General features: G+C 46.3%; 2 protein-coding genes across 3 annotated transcripts; both read right to left on the reverse strand.

Annotated features, from left to right (window-relative positions):
- Positions 1-2,207: 2,207 nt before the first annotated feature.
- On the reverse strand, positions 2,208-7,075 carry e2f5 (E2F transcription factor 5). The gene is made up of 8 exons (XM_083690625.1): positions 6,803-7,075; positions 5,566-5,675; positions 5,221-5,389; positions 4,773-4,874; positions 4,207-4,495; positions 3,874-4,044; positions 3,724-3,762; positions 2,208-3,591 (listed from the first exon to the last, which is right to left on the reverse strand). The coding sequence occupies exons 1-8, from the start codon at positions 6,932-6,934 to the stop codon at positions 3,482-3,484; spliced, it is 1,122 nt and encodes a 373-aa protein (XP_083546751.1). The 5' UTR covers positions 6,935-7,075; the 3' UTR covers positions 2,208-3,481.
- A 208-nt stretch (positions 7,076-7,283) lies between these two features.
- lrrcc1 (leucine rich repeat and coiled-coil centrosomal protein 1) lies at positions 7,284-17,219 on the reverse strand. Of its 2 annotated transcripts, none has more exons than XM_083690605.1 (20): positions 17,133-17,219; positions 16,800-16,881; positions 16,425-16,630; positions 16,212-16,277; positions 15,819-15,986; positions 14,925-15,091; positions 14,585-14,812; positions 14,194-14,420; positions 13,270-13,441; positions 12,868-13,016; positions 11,895-12,099; positions 11,634-11,773; positions 11,216-11,417; positions 10,079-10,264; positions 9,649-9,823; positions 9,201-9,364; positions 8,689-8,897; positions 8,445-8,502; positions 8,120-8,255; positions 7,284-7,740 (listed from the first exon to the last, which is right to left on the reverse strand). In XM_083690605.1, exons 2-19 carry the CDS (start codon positions 16,841-16,843, stop codon positions 8,154-8,156), a joined length of 2,868 nt encoding a protein of 955 aa, XP_083546731.1. In that variant the 5' UTR covers positions 16,844-16,881; positions 17,133-17,219; the 3' UTR covers positions 7,284-7,740; positions 8,120-8,153. The 2 variants fall into 2 exon arrangements, with proteins under 2 accessions (XP_083546731.1, XP_083546730.1); XM_083690604.1 differs by having other exon boundaries at positions 8,365-8,502.
- Positions 17,220-17,676: the final 457 nt, after the last annotated feature.

Here is a 17,676-nt window from a genome sequence, read left to right on the forward strand (position 1 = left end):
CTTTATTTGAAGAGAAGACAAACTACTTCTTACTTTTAGCTATTTATTTATATGTCAGAATTCGAAACTTGTACAAGGACCACTTTTGGCGAAGAAAATCACAGTCAGCAAGCTATTAATCTGTAACCAACCCTCCAAAAATGGATGCATTCAAACAGTCAAACAAAGTATTTACAGTATACAAAATGATTGTGATTGGCTATTTGGTTGGGGAGGAACCGCGGTTTAGACTTGGCATCCCTTGTTGTTCACGGGCTGATCACACCATTCATCCCATCTGCGGAGTCAGCACCCTGTTAGAGATAAGATACCTACTCTGGTATGTCCTCCCTAGCCTGTCCTCCCTAGCCTGGTATTATTCCACTATAGCTCTTTGTGTAAGCGTGTGTTGCAACATCTTTCTTGATGACCTGGCTTAACCTCTCCATGTATTAATCCAATGTACCATGGGACTAATGCTTGATTCATCTCTCATTTATCAACAGGCCATCACATTAGTAAATTTAGCACACTGTAGTAATGTATTTTTATTATAGCAATAATAAACTGTTTTTATAAAAATAATTGGCATAAATAAAAACCCACTGGCATGTCTAACTGTAACTGCCTCTTGCGATGTAAATATAATGAGTATGTACAGGGCCACGAGTCCTTGAGGCCCACAGTGCAGCCGAAGTGGGACCCCAGGTCCCCGGTGACGGCCGTCAGGACGCCGATCAGGGAGGTGGACACGATGAAGCAGGCCCAGCCGTTCCAGTACTCCGTAGGCGGGACGAACGCAAACAGAACCTTCCAGAACACCGTCAGGAAGTGCATGTTGTAGTCGAAGCAGGACGGGAGGCGCTCCTCGCCACTCTCCTCCTCTTGCTCATTTACTGAAAGAGGAGGCTGTGAGGATTATTGTGAAATGGGTGCAAGGTACATTAGTAGCCTATTATTTGAACTGTCTGTGGTGTAACTTAATGAAAACAGTACAGCAATGCCAAGTCGTGTAATCATCCATTCCCTTTGTGAAAAGCTCTGTTTTGTGGCCTACATTCCTCCTCACAACATCTGAAACCAACATTAACCCTTTATTCACCACTCCACTCTTTGCTGTGCAGTGAACGGGAACAACTAGACGGCTGTCCTAACAAACAACACAGTAACAAAGCAGCCGTTTCCCTAACAGGATAAGGCAAAGAGTGGTACTTAGGATCTCTATTACAGATCAGGGAGGACCAGTATGTTGTCTTTGAGATAAATCAGCCTTCACATACCTCAACATCACGATAACTTGAGGAAAGGGGATCTATTACGGAGTCTTTCTTAGGAACAGTCCCAATGTCAATATACAATATATCACCATCACAACACCATGATTAAGAACTTGTTTTCCAGCCATAGGATATCCTCTAATTTGCACTAAAGATAATTTCTTAAAGCAGTGTTTATATCATAACATAAACATTCAGTTGAAGCTCTTAGAAAAAAAGTTTAAAGGACATTCTTCCCTCCCTGAAGAATTCAAGAAATGTGCAGTGGTTATATTAAGATACAGCTGCAAGTCCACCATTTCAGAAATTCACCTCTTGCCCCAGAAAGGCTATCTACAAGTACTGCAAGTTATCTACAGCTTCTGAAGGGAAATCCTTTGAATTAGCTGTCAACAACCTATTTTTCTGATTCAGAGATACAGAGGCCTGTGTAAAAGCTGTATTAAGATCTTGTTATTCAAACACCATGTGGCCTTACATGTGGAAGCTATTCAGTCTGTTTACCATTTGTTGTCAACCAAGGAAACTACTCCTGGCAAAACGCCTGAAATCTGGACAAACTATTCACAGACACGAGATATGAACGGGACTGTCAGTAAGAAGATAAAGTTCTTGTTTAATATAATTAGTGAATACCTTACCTACATCTTAACTGTCCCTCCTAAATACCTTCTTCATCCCCACTCCACCCCTAGTCAAGTCTCTCCTGTAAAAAAAAAAAAAAAAAAAACGTCCTTCTTCTACCATTGTGACAATAGCCCCTGGTCCGAGCATAGATTACTTTTTCTTATGATGACAAATGTATTTGTTGTAAGTTGCTTTGGATAAAGGCGTCAGCTTAATGCCATACATGTAAATGTAACAGTGCACTGTGTGGCCACTGGGTGAGAGACAATTTGGAAAAGTGACATGACAGAACATATTATGTGTGAAGCAATAAACAACGAGTAGTCTGCAGCAATTAAATGTGTTTAATATAAAACTTTGGTCCAACAAATGTGCAAAATAAACAAGATATAAAAAAAACACAAAACAGTACTCTTTTGATTAGGATAGAAAACTATAAATATGCAAAAAGTGCTATACAAAGGCACTCCGTTTTGGTCTATGAAAATTCAGACCAAAAATTGTCATAAGGCAGATCAAATATTCATCATAAGGCAGTTAAACAGCTTCAAGTCCTGCGAAAATAACTACAACCAAAAATCATTTTCTTTTAATTTAAGTTACAAAAATCAAATGTATATCTATTCAAATATAACTATAAATAGTCATTAGGAAAAACAAACAAACATGTAAGCCTCAAATATGGCAGTGTCACAGTTATTTAGACAAGAAAGAAAATGGTAACATTCATACGCAAAGTTGGGTTTCCAACAGCTCAGAAGGAAACTGTGTTATGGGAAATTAGTGACTTTTCACATAGCATGGTGAAGATGAAGGAGACATTATGTCAAAAAACATCACTACCTATGTAATTACATACATTCTGGTCTAGATAGAATAACCCTGTATCACCAAGCACATCCATGACTGGAAATATCAAAGGCTATCCATTTCGATACTGAAAAACAACAGCCAAAGATGACAATTAGTGTAGCTAGTCTTAAATGTCACATCAACCTTTCAAAAAAAGCAAAATTAAAATTAGAAAAAAAAAAAACACTGGCGTTAAATGTGAAACAGTTGTGGAAAATACTTCAAGGCCTTTAGATGCTATCGAGGCCGTCATTGGATGCAAAGATGCACACAACACAGAGGATAAAGGATGCACTATATAAGGACATCCACTCAGGCACATAAATATCACTGCCATTTTCTTTTCCTCACCTGAGACTCTAATATGGCTGCATCATTGTCAATACCCCTTGATGAATTACCCTGGCAAGTCCCTATATGAGCACCATAACTCCTGGTTTCCTCAATCGAGATCCTATGGCAGATTCATTCAGGTGCTACATTTTTTTCATAATTTGTTCTTTGCGTACTGTATACTGGTGACAACGTGTCATAATAGGCGGGTGGAATCTGAGAACAAGTTAGCGTTCTCAGAATCAAAGGGATATTAGGAGTGCAGCAATTGGCTCCCGTATTGGCAGTGCGCTAAGGATTCTCAATTACAAAGTGAGGAAAACTAAATCACTGAAACCTCAGGTCGGTTACAAGAGGGGAAAAAACAAAAGACCCTGCTGATTTGACAAACGTTACGCCCCGTTTTATCTTTTTCAATAGTTGAGAATTTGCACGTCAAACAGATCACAGACTCCTTCGTTGTCGTCCAGGTTGAAGTTGTAGTCCACGCCTGCGTTTGGCGAGAGTCGCAGCAGAGGGAACACTGGGACACAAACACAGAGAAGAGAGATGATGAACATCCGTCCTTCTAAAACCGAGGATTAGGTTAGAGGTATGAGGTCAAATGAGTTATCAGACAACAAAAGAGACAATGCTCAGAGGTCCTGATACTTACCATCCGAGGACATTAACTCATCTATTAGGTCAGCAACTCCTGGAAAACACAAAATAATCAGTACATCAACATCACACAATTACACCAACGCACGCACGCACGCACAGGCCCCCCCCCCCCCTCCTCTCCTCCCCCCCTAACGCCACTCACCCTCTCTCTCCTCCTTCATCTGATCCCCAGCATTGAGCTTCAGCAGGCTGCTTACGTCCAGCATTGACTGGAGCTCCTGTCCTCCCATGACCCCTTGCTGCTGAGCGCCCGTCACCATGCCAACCAGACCATGCTGCATGAACAGCCCGGGCATCGACTGGGGGTGGCACTCTACAGGAGGGGAAGAGGGACAAAAAGGTCATCAATGACCTGACAAGTGACCACTTTGGAGCATATCATAACATGAAGACTGATGCTCTTAACAATTTAACTCATCTCATTTTTAGAGATAAACATTCAAAATATAGAGCTCTGAGTTAAATCCTCCCTCACCCATCTGTATGTCTGGAGGGGAGGACGAGGGTGTCAGATTGTCGTGCTCGGGCAGCGCCATCTTGTGGTCAGAGAGGTCCAGGATGGGGGACTGGGCCAAGGAGATGGGGAATCTCTGCAGGCCCGCGGGGGTGGTGGGCGGGGTGGGCATGGCTGAGATGTCCTCAGTGGGGGGGACAGAGAACACAATGGGCCTGGAGGAACTGGACTCCTTGTTGATCAGCATCACCTGGATGGGAGCAGACTGGCTTCTCAGGTTCACCTGGTACTTCTTCTGTCCACTCTGACCCTGCAGAGGAAGAGGAGCAGTTAGCACACTCCACTCACTCACAAGGCATCAGGCTAGAGCTCAACTAGAACTAAGAATATATAAAGATAATCCACGTTAGATCGATGTTGAAAAAAGAATGCAATGCTTTTGAATCGAAATGAACAAGCCACAATCAACATATTGAAAGAATAAAAGACCTTCCCTACACTATTACACAGAAACTCGAGTTAGAGCAAGACCAGAGGGTTAAATAGTTAGTTTCCTAGGCAGGAAAGGAAGGGACTGGCAGGCATACCATCTCAGGCACTGGCACCTCCAGTTGTGTCCCTGAGGGGGCTACCACAGCCAGAAGAGTGTCTCCACTGAAGGCACTGCATATGTCCTCATGTGTCACATACTTAAAAGTGTGTGCCGTTAAGGAAAGGGTGCAGAAAGAGTAGTGGAAGGGGAAAAGGGTGAGGGCGGGGAGAGTGTGTAATAGAACCACAAAACAGGAAAAACAAGACCATGAGCATTGCACAGAGGATTTAAGCATAATTCAAAATGGCACTGACATAGTAATTACATACATGCACGTACCCCGCCACTTAGCATTACCTCCATTCAATGAGCAAACAATGGCAAAAGGAATTAAATAGGGGGCCCCCCCAAGAAGGTCATAATCCCTACTACGAGCTTTGAGGCAGCAAACAGGTTAACAGCAAAAATAGGCCAATTTCCAATGTGTCAGGGCGCTGATGTGAAGGATATCTGTTCTCCATGGGGTCGTCGTTCATGTGTTTTATGCTGTGCTCAAGCCAGGCCTTCTGACTGTCCAACTCCTTATCCTGCATCTCCAGCTCAGAGATCTGAGCCTTCAGCAGTTCCACCTGGTCTAGGACCTCCGGGGTCTGGCAGCCCAAGTTCTCTCCCCTGACAGGAGAGGAAGAGAGGTTTAAATGGTTGGTGTGTGTGTGTGTGTGTGTGTGTGGAGGGCGGGTGCAGAGAATTCAGATGTATAGTGATTCGACTTCCTCTCCCTTGCACGCGTGTTACATACAAACAACAACAACAACCTGTTTCCTGCAGATAGCAGTTGTCCCACTAACCTCCATTGGATGATGTTCTTGGTTTTCTTCTCAATAAGCCCCACCCCTTCGAGCACATTTGTGATGTCATATATCCTCCTCTTCTGTCTCACGGCCAAGCTGTCAGCAGCCTGTCAACGGAAACAAACAGACATTTCATACAGGAGCACACAAAAAGGCAGCCGACAACAAGTTTGTCAACAGAATACATCAAAGTTGGCATTAGAAAACCAAACAGGCCTGATTTCTGTGGAAAACAATGAATGAAACAATGAATGAAACAATGGATGCAAACGACCAACCGATTGTACAGGGACTGAAGCACTGAAGGTATCCAAGGCTCTGACAAAGTCCACAAACAAGCCAAATTCTCCCCACGCGACGAGAAAGCAAGCTAAGTCACAATGGGAGGGAGGAGGGAGGGTGAGGGTGAGGTAGCCTGCTGTGTAAACATCACCCTGCTCTGGCGCGCAAGTAGAGAGGGAAACCTCCTAATCATTACCGGAGGAGGAAGGGTAAGAGAATAAGGAAGACTTGGCAGTTGGCACCCTCAGAGGAAAACGCCAACCTGTCCTGCAGGTAGCAAGACAGAGACACTCTTCTGCATTGTGAATCTTTCCTATTTGCTTGGTGCTGTTTACAAGGCCAGCTGGAAACTGCCTAACCACAAACAGCAAAGCCTGGTGGCAAGACAGATACCTTGAGGAATCTCACTGATGCATGACTGGTAGCAGGGTAAGGCCAGGTGTCTCAGCCGAGCTAGTGTGGCAGTGGGCACCCATGTGCCAGGGTAACATGGGTGATAGGAAGACATGTCCCACCTCGGTTGCAAACCCGAATGGGCCACGGGAAAGCTAGCTAGATGCCTGGGGGGGGGGGAATCAAAGCACCTCTCTGATTGTCACAGTGACGCTGCAACATCAACGCACCTATTGATTGACACTTGACAGAATACAACTTCGGATGTTTTCACTAGCTAGCTTGCTAGCTAACGTACCTGGCCATTTTTCTACCTCACTAGCTCAGACAAACTCAATAACTAGTACAGCCAGCTAGTTTGCAAGCCGTGTATGAAATATTCAGCCGGAACTGATTTGTGCAAATGTATTGAATGGGGGGGAAGATCCTTTGTTCACTTTTGTTGGCTTGGACGATGGGGGAAAAATAAATCGAATAATATGATTGACACACACACAGGCGTTGACAATATAAAGCATGACCGTTTTTCAGACAGATAGGTACGAATGAATAAACTGACCACTTTTAGATCAAGGACGCCGTCTTTCGCCTCTTGGAGTAGAGTGACGAACTTGATCGTGAGGAGACCCAAACTTTTCTCATGGCGACTCGATCCCCCGTTCTGCTGGCTCGAGGACACACACTCAGCCATTGTCTCGAGCGTCAGGTTGAGAATGTTTCTTGTCCACGTTATGGCGACGTTGAGCTAACTTACTTCTTTGGTCTTCAGGTGTTGACTGAGAGAAAGGGAATTTTTCTCCATTCAGTTTATTTACCTCAGGAGGACGGCAAATCTCAGTTTTGTGGGTTTTTTTAAATGAAGGGAAATGACGTTGGATTACAATTGCCAAGGCAACCACGCGACCTCCTCCCCCTGCTGCCCCCATGTGCTCCACCCCCCCCCCTCCACCCCCCACCTCCCCCCCCCCCACCTCCCCCCCCCCCAGCACTGACAAAAGTGTTCTACACTCCCATTCATTAAAACCAGGCAACCCAAACAGTCAAATAAAATAAAGCTTTAATGAAGTGTTAACAAAATCATGATATAAAACATACCTATTTCATAAAAAAAATATATTGACACAACTGATTTCCAACTTTGAAATGTGACTGGTCTCCAGAGGTGCAAAACCTGTCCCGGAATCAGAGCTTTACAAACGATCAATAAATTGTAGCAGCCCCTCAAAGCAATTAACCTTGAGTTTCCCCTAAAATACCAATACATGCTGTCAGAGTGTCACAGGCTGTCGCATCAGTGTGACTGAGTGGAAATAACATTTTAGAGGGCATTTTAAAGTGACCATGAGAGTCAGGTGTTAAACACCCCAAAGGCGCCGTCAGTTGCAGTTAGAAGTCTTTCAGCACACTTGTGAGACGTCTCATTTTCTCCTCCATCATCCTCTTGCTACTTTCTGTCTCCTCCAGGAGCTGACGCATCTCCTCCTCCACCTGGTACACCTGAGCGACACAATGCACATATGACACTTTAACATCAACTCATCAGATGATCAATATGAATAATGTCACATTTTCTCGTCCCATTGCACTTACTGTAAAAAAAAACCAGGAAACCAATTATTCTCAAGAACAAGCAACAAATCTCTTGTATTGTATTTTGTTTATTTATTGATTTCCTATTTCGCTTTTCTTCTCTTGTACTATTGTTTCTCTGACTTTTATGTACAGCACTTTGAGCTGCAGTCTCTGTACGAAAATGTGCTCTATAAATAAATCTATTATTATTATTATTATTATTATTGTATCCCTACACCTTCCATAATGAACACTATGAACCCAATAGAAACCCTCTGTGTGTGTAACCATTACTAAACTGTACCTTCTGATTGGCCTGCTCAATCTGCTTCTGCTTGTCATTGGCCAGACGTAGGTGCTCGGCCTGATGGGTAGCCTGCACAGACTCCAGTTGTCTTCTGAAAGCATCGTCCACACAGTGCAGCTTCTCTACCGCAGCCCTGCAGGGGAAACAACAGGGGCGATTCATTGCAGCAGAGTAAACCCCTCTAAATCCGTCTCTGGATGCTGTTTGATGTCAAAGCCGGATTGAGGAGTTCACAGGCGTACTTGTAAGCTAGCGAGGCCTTGTCTCTCTCCTCCAGCAGCAGGCTCTCTCTGGCATCAAAGCCCTCCTTCATGCACTTCACCTGGCTCTCCAGACGGGTCAGCAGGTCTCCTTTGTCCTGCCACTTCTTATTGGAGGCACTGCAGAACAGACAATAACAAGCATCAACTTTAAGAATGTAATGAGACTGCGGTGGGGGACATGAGCATTCGGTCACTGTGTGTGTGTGTGTTTCTGTGTGTGTTTCTGCATGTGTGTGTGTGTGTTTATGCATGTGTGTGTGCGTGTGTGTGTGTGTATGCGTGTGTACACATGTTGTGACCTACCTGTACGCCCTCTTAACCTCGCCCAGTTCCATCTCCCGGTCCTCCAGCTGTTGCTTGAGTTCCTCCTTGCGGAGGCTGAGCTGCTCCACCCTGTCTCGGAGATCCCCCAGCGGGGCCGTCTCCTCCTCCAGCTGCTGCTGGAACCTCCGCTGGGCCTGGACACTCTCCTCACGCTGCCTCCGGGTCTGCTCATCTCGCTCCTGCAGCCCCTAGGGGCAGAGGGGAGAGGGAGAGAGAAAGGGAGACAGAAGGCAGAGAGAGAGAGAGAAAGTGAGAAAAGGGAGACAGAGTGAGAGGGGAGAAAAGGAGACGGACAGAGGGGTGAGAGAGGGATAACATTATGAGGAAAAAATAGAGAGAGAGTTGAACTGAGGTGGAAAGAAATGCTAAAAACATTCCTGAGGCAGGATCTGACGGTCCCCGTTGCCAGCTAGTGAGTCAGGTGAGGTACAGTGTGTGACCACTCCGCACAGAACAACTGACTGGCTTCACGACGGCGTGATTCACGGTACCTCTTTGAGCTTGCGTATGGTCTCAGTCTGGTCGTCGATGACCTTGACTTTGATCCTCAGGGCGTCGTTGTCTCGCTCGTTCTGCTTCTTCTGCGTCTCCAGTTCAGCGGACAGGACCTCGATGCGTGCCTCCAAGCGACCCCTGTCCTGGGCCAGACTGGACCCTGGTAGGTGGAGAGAGATGTGAAGAGGCGGCCGCAGGAGAGGAGAAGAAGAGGAGTCAAAGAGATGGATCAGAAAATCCTGAATTCATCGTTAAAAGTAACATTTCTGATGAGAACGGTATGAGTATGTGGATAGGATTATGTGTTAGAATAGCCACCAGGTGGCAGTAATGTTTCACTTACTGGGCAGCACTGTAGACTCACCAGAGTATGACTAATGCATAATTAATTAACAGTTCTGTGTGCCTTCTACAATGTGGTAATGGACAGTATTAGTACAATACCTTGTTGTGCCAGTTCTTGCCCCCAGATCCTCCTCTCTGCTCTGATGCCTTCTATGACAGACTCCTGGGTGCTGAGCTGGAAGAGCAGCTTGGACCTCTCCTTCTTCAGCAGCTCCATCTGCAGCCCGAGACGCCTGTCCTGCTCCGCCCCCGCCTCCAGAGAACGCAGACGGCCCTGAGGTCAAAGGAGAGGAGAGGAGAGGAGAGGAGAGGAGAGGAGAGGAGAGGAGAGATACAAGCCAAACAACAGGATCAATGCACATAGGGATATAAATGGCCAGCTCAGCCTTGCAAGGAGTAAGGAGGTTTTGTTCCTAACATTTTCTTTGAGCCTACAATATAGGGCATAAAAAAAAGAACAGAAAAGCAAATTGAGCAAATTTAAGCCAGGCTTAAAAGTCCCCCGCTGTGCTGTACTGTAGCTAGCTACCTTTAGCTCAGTGACAGCGTCCCTCTTGGCCGTGATGAGCTCGGTGATGCGGCTCTTCTGCTCCTTTACCATGGCAGTGAGCTCCTGCACCAGAGAGCCTGACTGCTTCCCTCTCTGCTGGGACTGAGACAAGGCCGCCTTGAGCTCGGACAGCTCAGCCCCCAGGTGATCACAGACCTCCTTCACCTAGAAAGAGAGACGGACATGGCAAGGCAAACAGGAAGTTAACGCTTTGATCCTAACAAAAAATGCAATATTCATCTAACCAACGATTTAATCAATCAAAGTCTTTCGTCTTGCCCAGATAAGAACTGCCGTGAGTTTGATGTATTCAAGAATGTAATCTACACCCCCTGTCTTTCGCAATCCGACCAGCAATCTGTATTTTCTTCAAACTCACTTTGTGAAAGGTTGAAGTTCAAAGTTACAGAAGTGAGGTACCAAGTAACGAGACGAAGAATGGAATTCAGAGTGAGACAGAATGACAGGGTTCCTATGCATTTTCCATTTAAAATGTCCAGACTTTTCCAGACCTACATTTTCAGTCTGCTCAGTTGATTTGTGGGTTTATGTTTCGGGCACATCTGTAAAAAATGTGTGTGTGTTGCATTATCTGCATCCTGACGAATATAAAATAGGCTCTACAGTAGCTATATAAAGCAGCAATGTAGATCCGTGTAAATTATCTGGCTCTAAAGAAATACTGAATTCAATTCTGAACTCTTCTGGTATGAATATGGCATGGTCTGAAAAAATATCTTTGATTTCAGACCTGTCAATTGTTTTTCTTTTCTTTCCATATTTTCCTGGCCAATATTTTATTCAATACTTTTCCAGACTAGCGAAGGAACCCTGGACTGAAAATGCTATCCATCACCAGCAGCAGGCATACATTCGTTGGTTGATCCAATCTCAAACACCATAAATCTAGGATCCAATTACCCTACCCCAACATACCAAACCCAATCTTAATCTTCATCATGGGGGATGAAAAAATACATGACCCTGTATCGGTGGTTCAGGAGAACTTCTCCCTATAATCCAGCGCTATGGCTTTTTACTCTGTCCAGACCACAGTTCATTTAAATCATGTTCATTTGTATTTTGAGTAAACTATCCCTTTAACTCAGTCCGGACCTCAGTGAAGCGTGTTGCCTCGATGGTGAGCGCCATGCGGAACTCGTCCTCCAGGGCGGCGTACTGCTGCTTGGCCTCCACCATCTTCTCCTCCAGCTCAGCCACTCTCTGGCCGTGTCTCTGCTCCACGGACGCCACCTCCTTCGCCACCGCCTCGCGAAACTCCGCCCCACCCGGCATCAACCGCGACTCCAGCTCCTTCCTGTGGAACAGGAAATTAGAGAGAGAAAAGAGAGAAAAGAGAAAGAGAGAGAGAACAAGAGAGGGATAGATGGATAGAGGGAGAGAAGGGTAAGGTTAGACTGAATGGGAAAGACGATCTAAAGGAACATAATGACCACTGATGAGTTTGGATTGTGCTGATCAACCATTGTGTTGTCACAGTGTCTCTAGTATAGAGGTACCAAAGATGGCCGACCTGTGCACTTGTTCCCTCGAGACCAGCAGTTCGTGAAGCTGCTGCAGCTTTTCTTTCTGCTGCCGTAGCGACGCTCTCTGGATGTCCACCTCTCTCTTCATGGCTGCGGCCTTGTTCTCCAGCTCCTGGGTCCTCTTCATCTGGAAGGTCACCAGAGGTCAAATCCTACTCTCTCATCTAGGACCATGACTGAGCTTAGGTAATATAACTGTGTTTCACCACGTATGTGGTGTGTTCTGGTTATGAAGCATCAGTAGCCACCTCCTCAGCCTGCTGGCGGGCCCTCAGTGCTTCACCGTGGGACCTGCCGTCCTCCAGGCTGCGCAGCGCCATCTTGTGTTGGTCCTCCCGGTCGCGGGCCTGCTCCAGCTGCTGTGCCAAGGCCTGGCATCTCTCCTCCATCTCCCCCACGCCCGCCTGCAGGCCTGCCCGCTCCGAACGCTCCTTCAGCAACATCTCCTTCAGCCTACAAAAAGAGAGAGGAAAACAATAGACAGTAAAGTGAGAGGTAAAAAGAGAGACAGAGATATATAAAATGTTGAAAAATGCAAATTACACCTGCAATACATCCCGCATCTGTCATTATTTCTCTGTAATTGGCAAAAAGTAGCACAGCCAGCAGATTGCTCACTGCAGTCTTGCTGTGCGGTAAGGAGAGGGTTAACTCCAGTACCCCCCACGCCCCCCCCAGGACTACGAGGGGCACAGTCATTAGTGCTGGTGTGCTGCAGCAGCGATGGCAATTAAGATTGATCAATGCGTCACTGCTGACATATGCTTGTCACCATGACTTTAATCTCCATCATAACGACGATTTATCTCCGGCGAGGGCAAAGTAGGCAAGGACAGCACACCAGAAACAACACATGGCGAGCTATCTGTGCTATAGACGTTAGGGTACACTCAGCTGGGAGTCGTTAGTGTAGATTTGGAGAGTGAGATGAGGACATTTGGATAACTTTAAATTATAGATAATTGTCCCCACCTACGGTACTGAGGCCCAGGTATCTGTGCAGAGCAGAATACCGATTAAGGCTGGAGCTCATGCTAGGGACCCATTAATTATACATATCAGACATGTAGAGATATTATTTAATGAAAAGAAAGTGGTTGCCTGAATTTATCCAAAGTTGAATCATTTTCTTACCAAAAAAAGAGTGTAAGGAATGTTAATGGGATGACGACATTGTGATCACACACAAGTTAATCTGGTGTGTGTGTGTGTGTGTGTCACCTGTCTGTGGTGTGCAGTGCCATGCTCTGGAGGTCTTTTTCCTCACTGGCGCGTGTCTGAAGGGTCTTCATCTGCTCTGTCAACTTTCTCACAGCCTGCTCTGCCTTCCAGCGCCTCTCCCTCTCCTGGTCCCGCTCCTCCACTATGGCCTGTCACACACACACGCACACGCACACACACACACTTCAGAGTGAAGAACTAGGCGCATACAAGTGAATAAACCCATCCATCAGCAGTACTGTGACATCACCATGCAATACAATACAATAAATCTTTATTGCTCTTTTTCTTCACAACGGAAATTAGCTTTTCGCTGTGCATGACCCCATGGCCTAGATGGTCCATACAGAGCCATAAATATACAATTGTATGTCATTTTTAATATATTGCTTTGGTCCATACCCTATAGGTTTCCTCCACCACAGTCTGCTTGGTGCTCTTGTCCCCCAGGGCCCTGGTGGTTGTTTTGAGGCCTCTTCTGGCAGGCCCCACTGTGTCTACAGACCCAAGGTCTGCCTTCCTCCGAGGACCAACTGAACACTTTGAACCTCTCTGTTTGCGGGTGTCTTGATCGCTGTGCATTAAAATAAATAATAGGTAGGTATCGGAACAGCTGAAAAATCGATCATAAAACAGCCTCAGGCCGTCTCTCATCCCATAAAGGTCAGACAGGAAGACAACTTATTCGAGCTTTATGGGGTTCAGAATTAGTCGAGGAATCAATCAAAGTTCCAACCCCTAAACCAAAACAACTTTAGGCTTGTCTTTTCACAGCTCCACATAAAGTTCCACCTCACTAAGAACAAAGTGACTGTGAAACTGGGCAGGTGTCCTAAGCAGCTGATGAAGTAAGACGAGGGGGCAGAACAGAGCGCCGGCGTCATTCATCATGTGAGGATGGCAGGAGTCATTTCACACAGAGAGGACTGTTAACATCAGTCCGAGGGGAAGATTAATCACCGTATTCCTGAGGGGCGGGAGCACTCATTAGATGAGTGAAGTAACTCATTATGATAATGCATGATTGCATGATTATGATAATGCATGATAAACAAGGCAACGTGGAGAGTCTCACTTCGCTGTGGTAAAGTATCATCACACACATCGACACTGTCAATAACTACATCGTAAAAGTCTGTGTGAGCATGTTGAGGGTGTGTGATTGACTCATCATCTGTGTTGACTAACTGTCAAGGTCAATGATGTGCCATATTGTCATAGTACAAGGACTATATGTGTTTTTACATTATTTGCCGCAATCTGCAGACAAAAGCTGCGTTCATTGGCGACACAAACGAGCAACAGCGAGCGAGGCGGGCGGATCACCTGTCTGATCTCCTGGCCTTGGCCTCCTGGGCGGAGACGGGCCTCTTCCCCGCTGCGCCGCTGCCGCCGCCGCCGCCTCCTCTGTGGCGTGCTGTTGGGATCCTGGAGCGTCGCCTGTTCTCCCTCCCACTGTCACACTCACTCTCAGACGTGTTATCGATGTCCCTCTTGGGCTTCCGTAGCACCACAGCGGGAGCGGAGCTGCTGGAGGCATCACCTGCAGGTTTCTGGGGAGCGGTTTATGAATTATGAGTGCATGTGGGTAGACAGACCATGTGGGTAGACAGACCGTGTGGGTAGACAGGCCATACTTGACCCTGGGGTATTAAAAATACCCTATTATTATGTCTTTGCAGCATCAATCAAAAATATTTTCCTGTTCCAGCCCCACCTGTTGGAACAGCTGGGACACCTGATGCTCCAGTTTTTTTATGCGCTGTTCGTTGATTGGGTCAGCTGCTGTGGTCAGGCTCCCCGTAGCCCGACTCAACTGCGAACCCGGCGGCACAGTCTGTCTGATTAGTTCTGTGACCTCTACTGGGCCTGGCATAATCCGCTGGCGAAACTGGGTCAGAACCTCGTCGATGCGAGGAGTGGTGAGAGGGCCGTCCCCCCTGGCCTGAGTTTAAAGCACATGATATATCTGCTATTACGCATCCAGACACCCGACTCTGTCCACATATCATTCTAATGGACAGAAACAATGACACCAACAACCAATGCTTACTTACCAGTTCATTGACGCTAGTGTCTGAGGAGAGCAGAAACTCCACATAGTCTTCCAGCCCGGGGATATCGATGGGACTGTCGTCCCCTAGAGAAGCAGGGTTCCCCCGCCGGTCCACTCCATCCAGGGTGGAGATCTGAGCTAATGATTGGAGAACCATCTCCCTGTAACCTACAGGAGTGCAGAGACAGAGAGTGAAAAAAACACACACACACAGACACACAGGCAGGCAGACACGCAGGCAGGCAGACACGCAGGCAGGCAGACACGCAGGCAGGCAGACACGCAGACACGCAGGCAGGCAGACACGCAGGCAGGCAGACACGCAGGCAGGCAGACACACAGGCAGGCAGACACACAGGCAGGCAGACACACAGGTAGGCAGACACGCAGACACGCAGGCAGGCAGACACGCAGGCAGGCAGACACGCAGGCAGGCAGACACACAGGCAGGCAGACACACAGGCAGGCAGACACACAGACAGGCAGACACACAGGCAGGCAGACACACAGGCAGGCAGACACGCAGGCAGGCAGACACGCAGGCAGGCAGACACGCAGGCAGGCAGACACGCAGGCAGGCAGACACACAGGCAGGCAGACACACAGGTAGGCAGACACACAGGCAGGCAGACACACAGACAGGCAGACACACAGGCAGGCAGACACACAGGCAGGCAGACACACAGGCAGGCAGACACACAGGCAAGCAGACACACAGGCAGGCAGACACACAGACAGGCAGACACACAGGCAGGCAGACACACAGGCAGGCAGACACACAGGCAGGCAGACACACAGGCAGGCAGACACACTGAGCGGAGTTAGCACAGGTAACCTGGCAGACAAAGAGCAGCTAAAACAGTACTGCAACACCACTCTATTCACAACAACCCACCTGGTAAGCTGCACACTGGGTTGCCTTTGCCATCCACATTCAGCGTGACATCACTCAAACTCTGCAGCCCCAGTGTGCACTGCAGCACTTGGTTGATGCTGTTCAGGCAGTTGCTATGGAGATGGAGGTGTTTGAGTTTGTATTCAGACCCGTGAAGGTACAGCAAGCCTGGGGATATGATGGAGTGCAATGTTAGGATGAGCAACCTATTCCTGTGATAGAACTCTTAAGACCAGTTTCCCAGACACAAATTAAGCCTCGTCTTGGACTAAATAACTATTTTCAATAGAAAATCTCTTAAAGGCTTAATCTGTGTTCAAGAGAGCAGCCCATAAAGTTCTGTTTAAAAAACTGGTAAAAAGCATGGTCTGTGGGACGCGTGACATTACGCACCTGTGAGGTCACTTATCTGATTATAAGACAAGTTTAATCTTGTCAGGTTCACAAGTCCATTCAGCCCTGAGAGCAAGGGAAAATGGACAATTTAAGAACAGGAAAGCTGATTAAGCAATGAAAGCAAGCAAGGTGATATCAAATGAACTAAGATTGTGAAAATCCTGCAATAATGTCTCCCTCAGCATGAATCATCTGAACAACAACATTCACCTTCAACCTTAGTGATCAAATTGCAGGACAAGTTCAGGGTTCTGAGCGATGCTAGAGAGTTGAGTCCCTCAATGCGAGAGATGTGATTGGACGACAGATCCAAGTGTCGGAGGTGCCAAGCAGTGGTCAAACCCTGTATCTTTGGTATTCGGTTGCAGTGAAGATTCAGTGATGTCACATTGGTACTCAGTGGGACCTTCAACAAACTAGACAGAGGGTGGTTAGGTAGTAAGAGTTACTACTGAGATTTTAGACAATCAATTAAATTCAAATGCTTAATTGGCATAACTGGTGGGCACAAGCAATATACTATCGAGCAGTATACAATCCTTACATTGTCTTACACTGGTAGCAGTTTCAGATCAGTGTTTTTACCTTGATATGTTCTTGTCTATAAGACACAGCTCTCCATCCGCCATAACTTATGTGACATGCACAAATAGCATGATAAAGTTAGCTGGACGCAAACAGAAGAAAAAAAGTAGAAGTAGTTATCACAATGTTGCATTGCTCTCTACTTCTGCACAGTCCACTCTACCTGTGATCACTGACAATCACAGACTTTCAGTAAAAAGTCGCTCCTAGTTTCAGAGAGGTCAAAATGGATAAACTGCAATAACAGAACGCACGCTTTGTTTAGCAACGTTAGCGGAGACGTTGTTATCATAACATAAAAGTTAGCTCGATAATGCAGCCCGACAAGCTTACCAATTAGAACCTCCTCCGATTAATGTTGTCTGGTTGAAGTTTGTTGACAACATCAGCCCAAATGATGATCACAACTCCCTATTAGAAGCTACGATGTTCTCAAGCTTGCTATTCAAAGAATCAAACTACTATATCACCAAAAAATAAAGCTTTCCGACAAGTGAGATCATGCTAAAACTACACACAGGTTAAATGGTTGAGTTGTTGAGTATCATTGTTATTGTTTTGCCGCCGCTCGACTTAAACTAGCCGCTTTCCGTAATCGCACTTCCTGGTTACGTTCTAACATTGTTGTTACCACTTCCGTCTGTCAAGTCTCTCCTGGTAGATGCTAAATGGGATCCTTGGGACGACTTTTTGTAACCTCAATTTCACAGGTTGGTGTGCAGTACAATGTCATGAGATGTTCATTTTAGCAGAGCTGATAGTGGACCTGATAGATTAGATTATTGTCACTTGCATGCGCAATGCACATTCTCCTTTTCTGGCAATGTATAGAAATAAAGGAAAATCTAATGCAATGAAATCAATGTGACCATAGGGC

The sequence above is a fragment of the Argentina silus genome (genome assembly GCF_951799395.1).
Source record: "Argentina silus genome assembly, chromosome: 18".
In the NCBI taxonomy this organism is placed as follows: domain Eukaryota; kingdom Metazoa; phylum Chordata; class Actinopteri; order Argentiniformes; family Argentinidae; genus Argentina; species Argentina silus.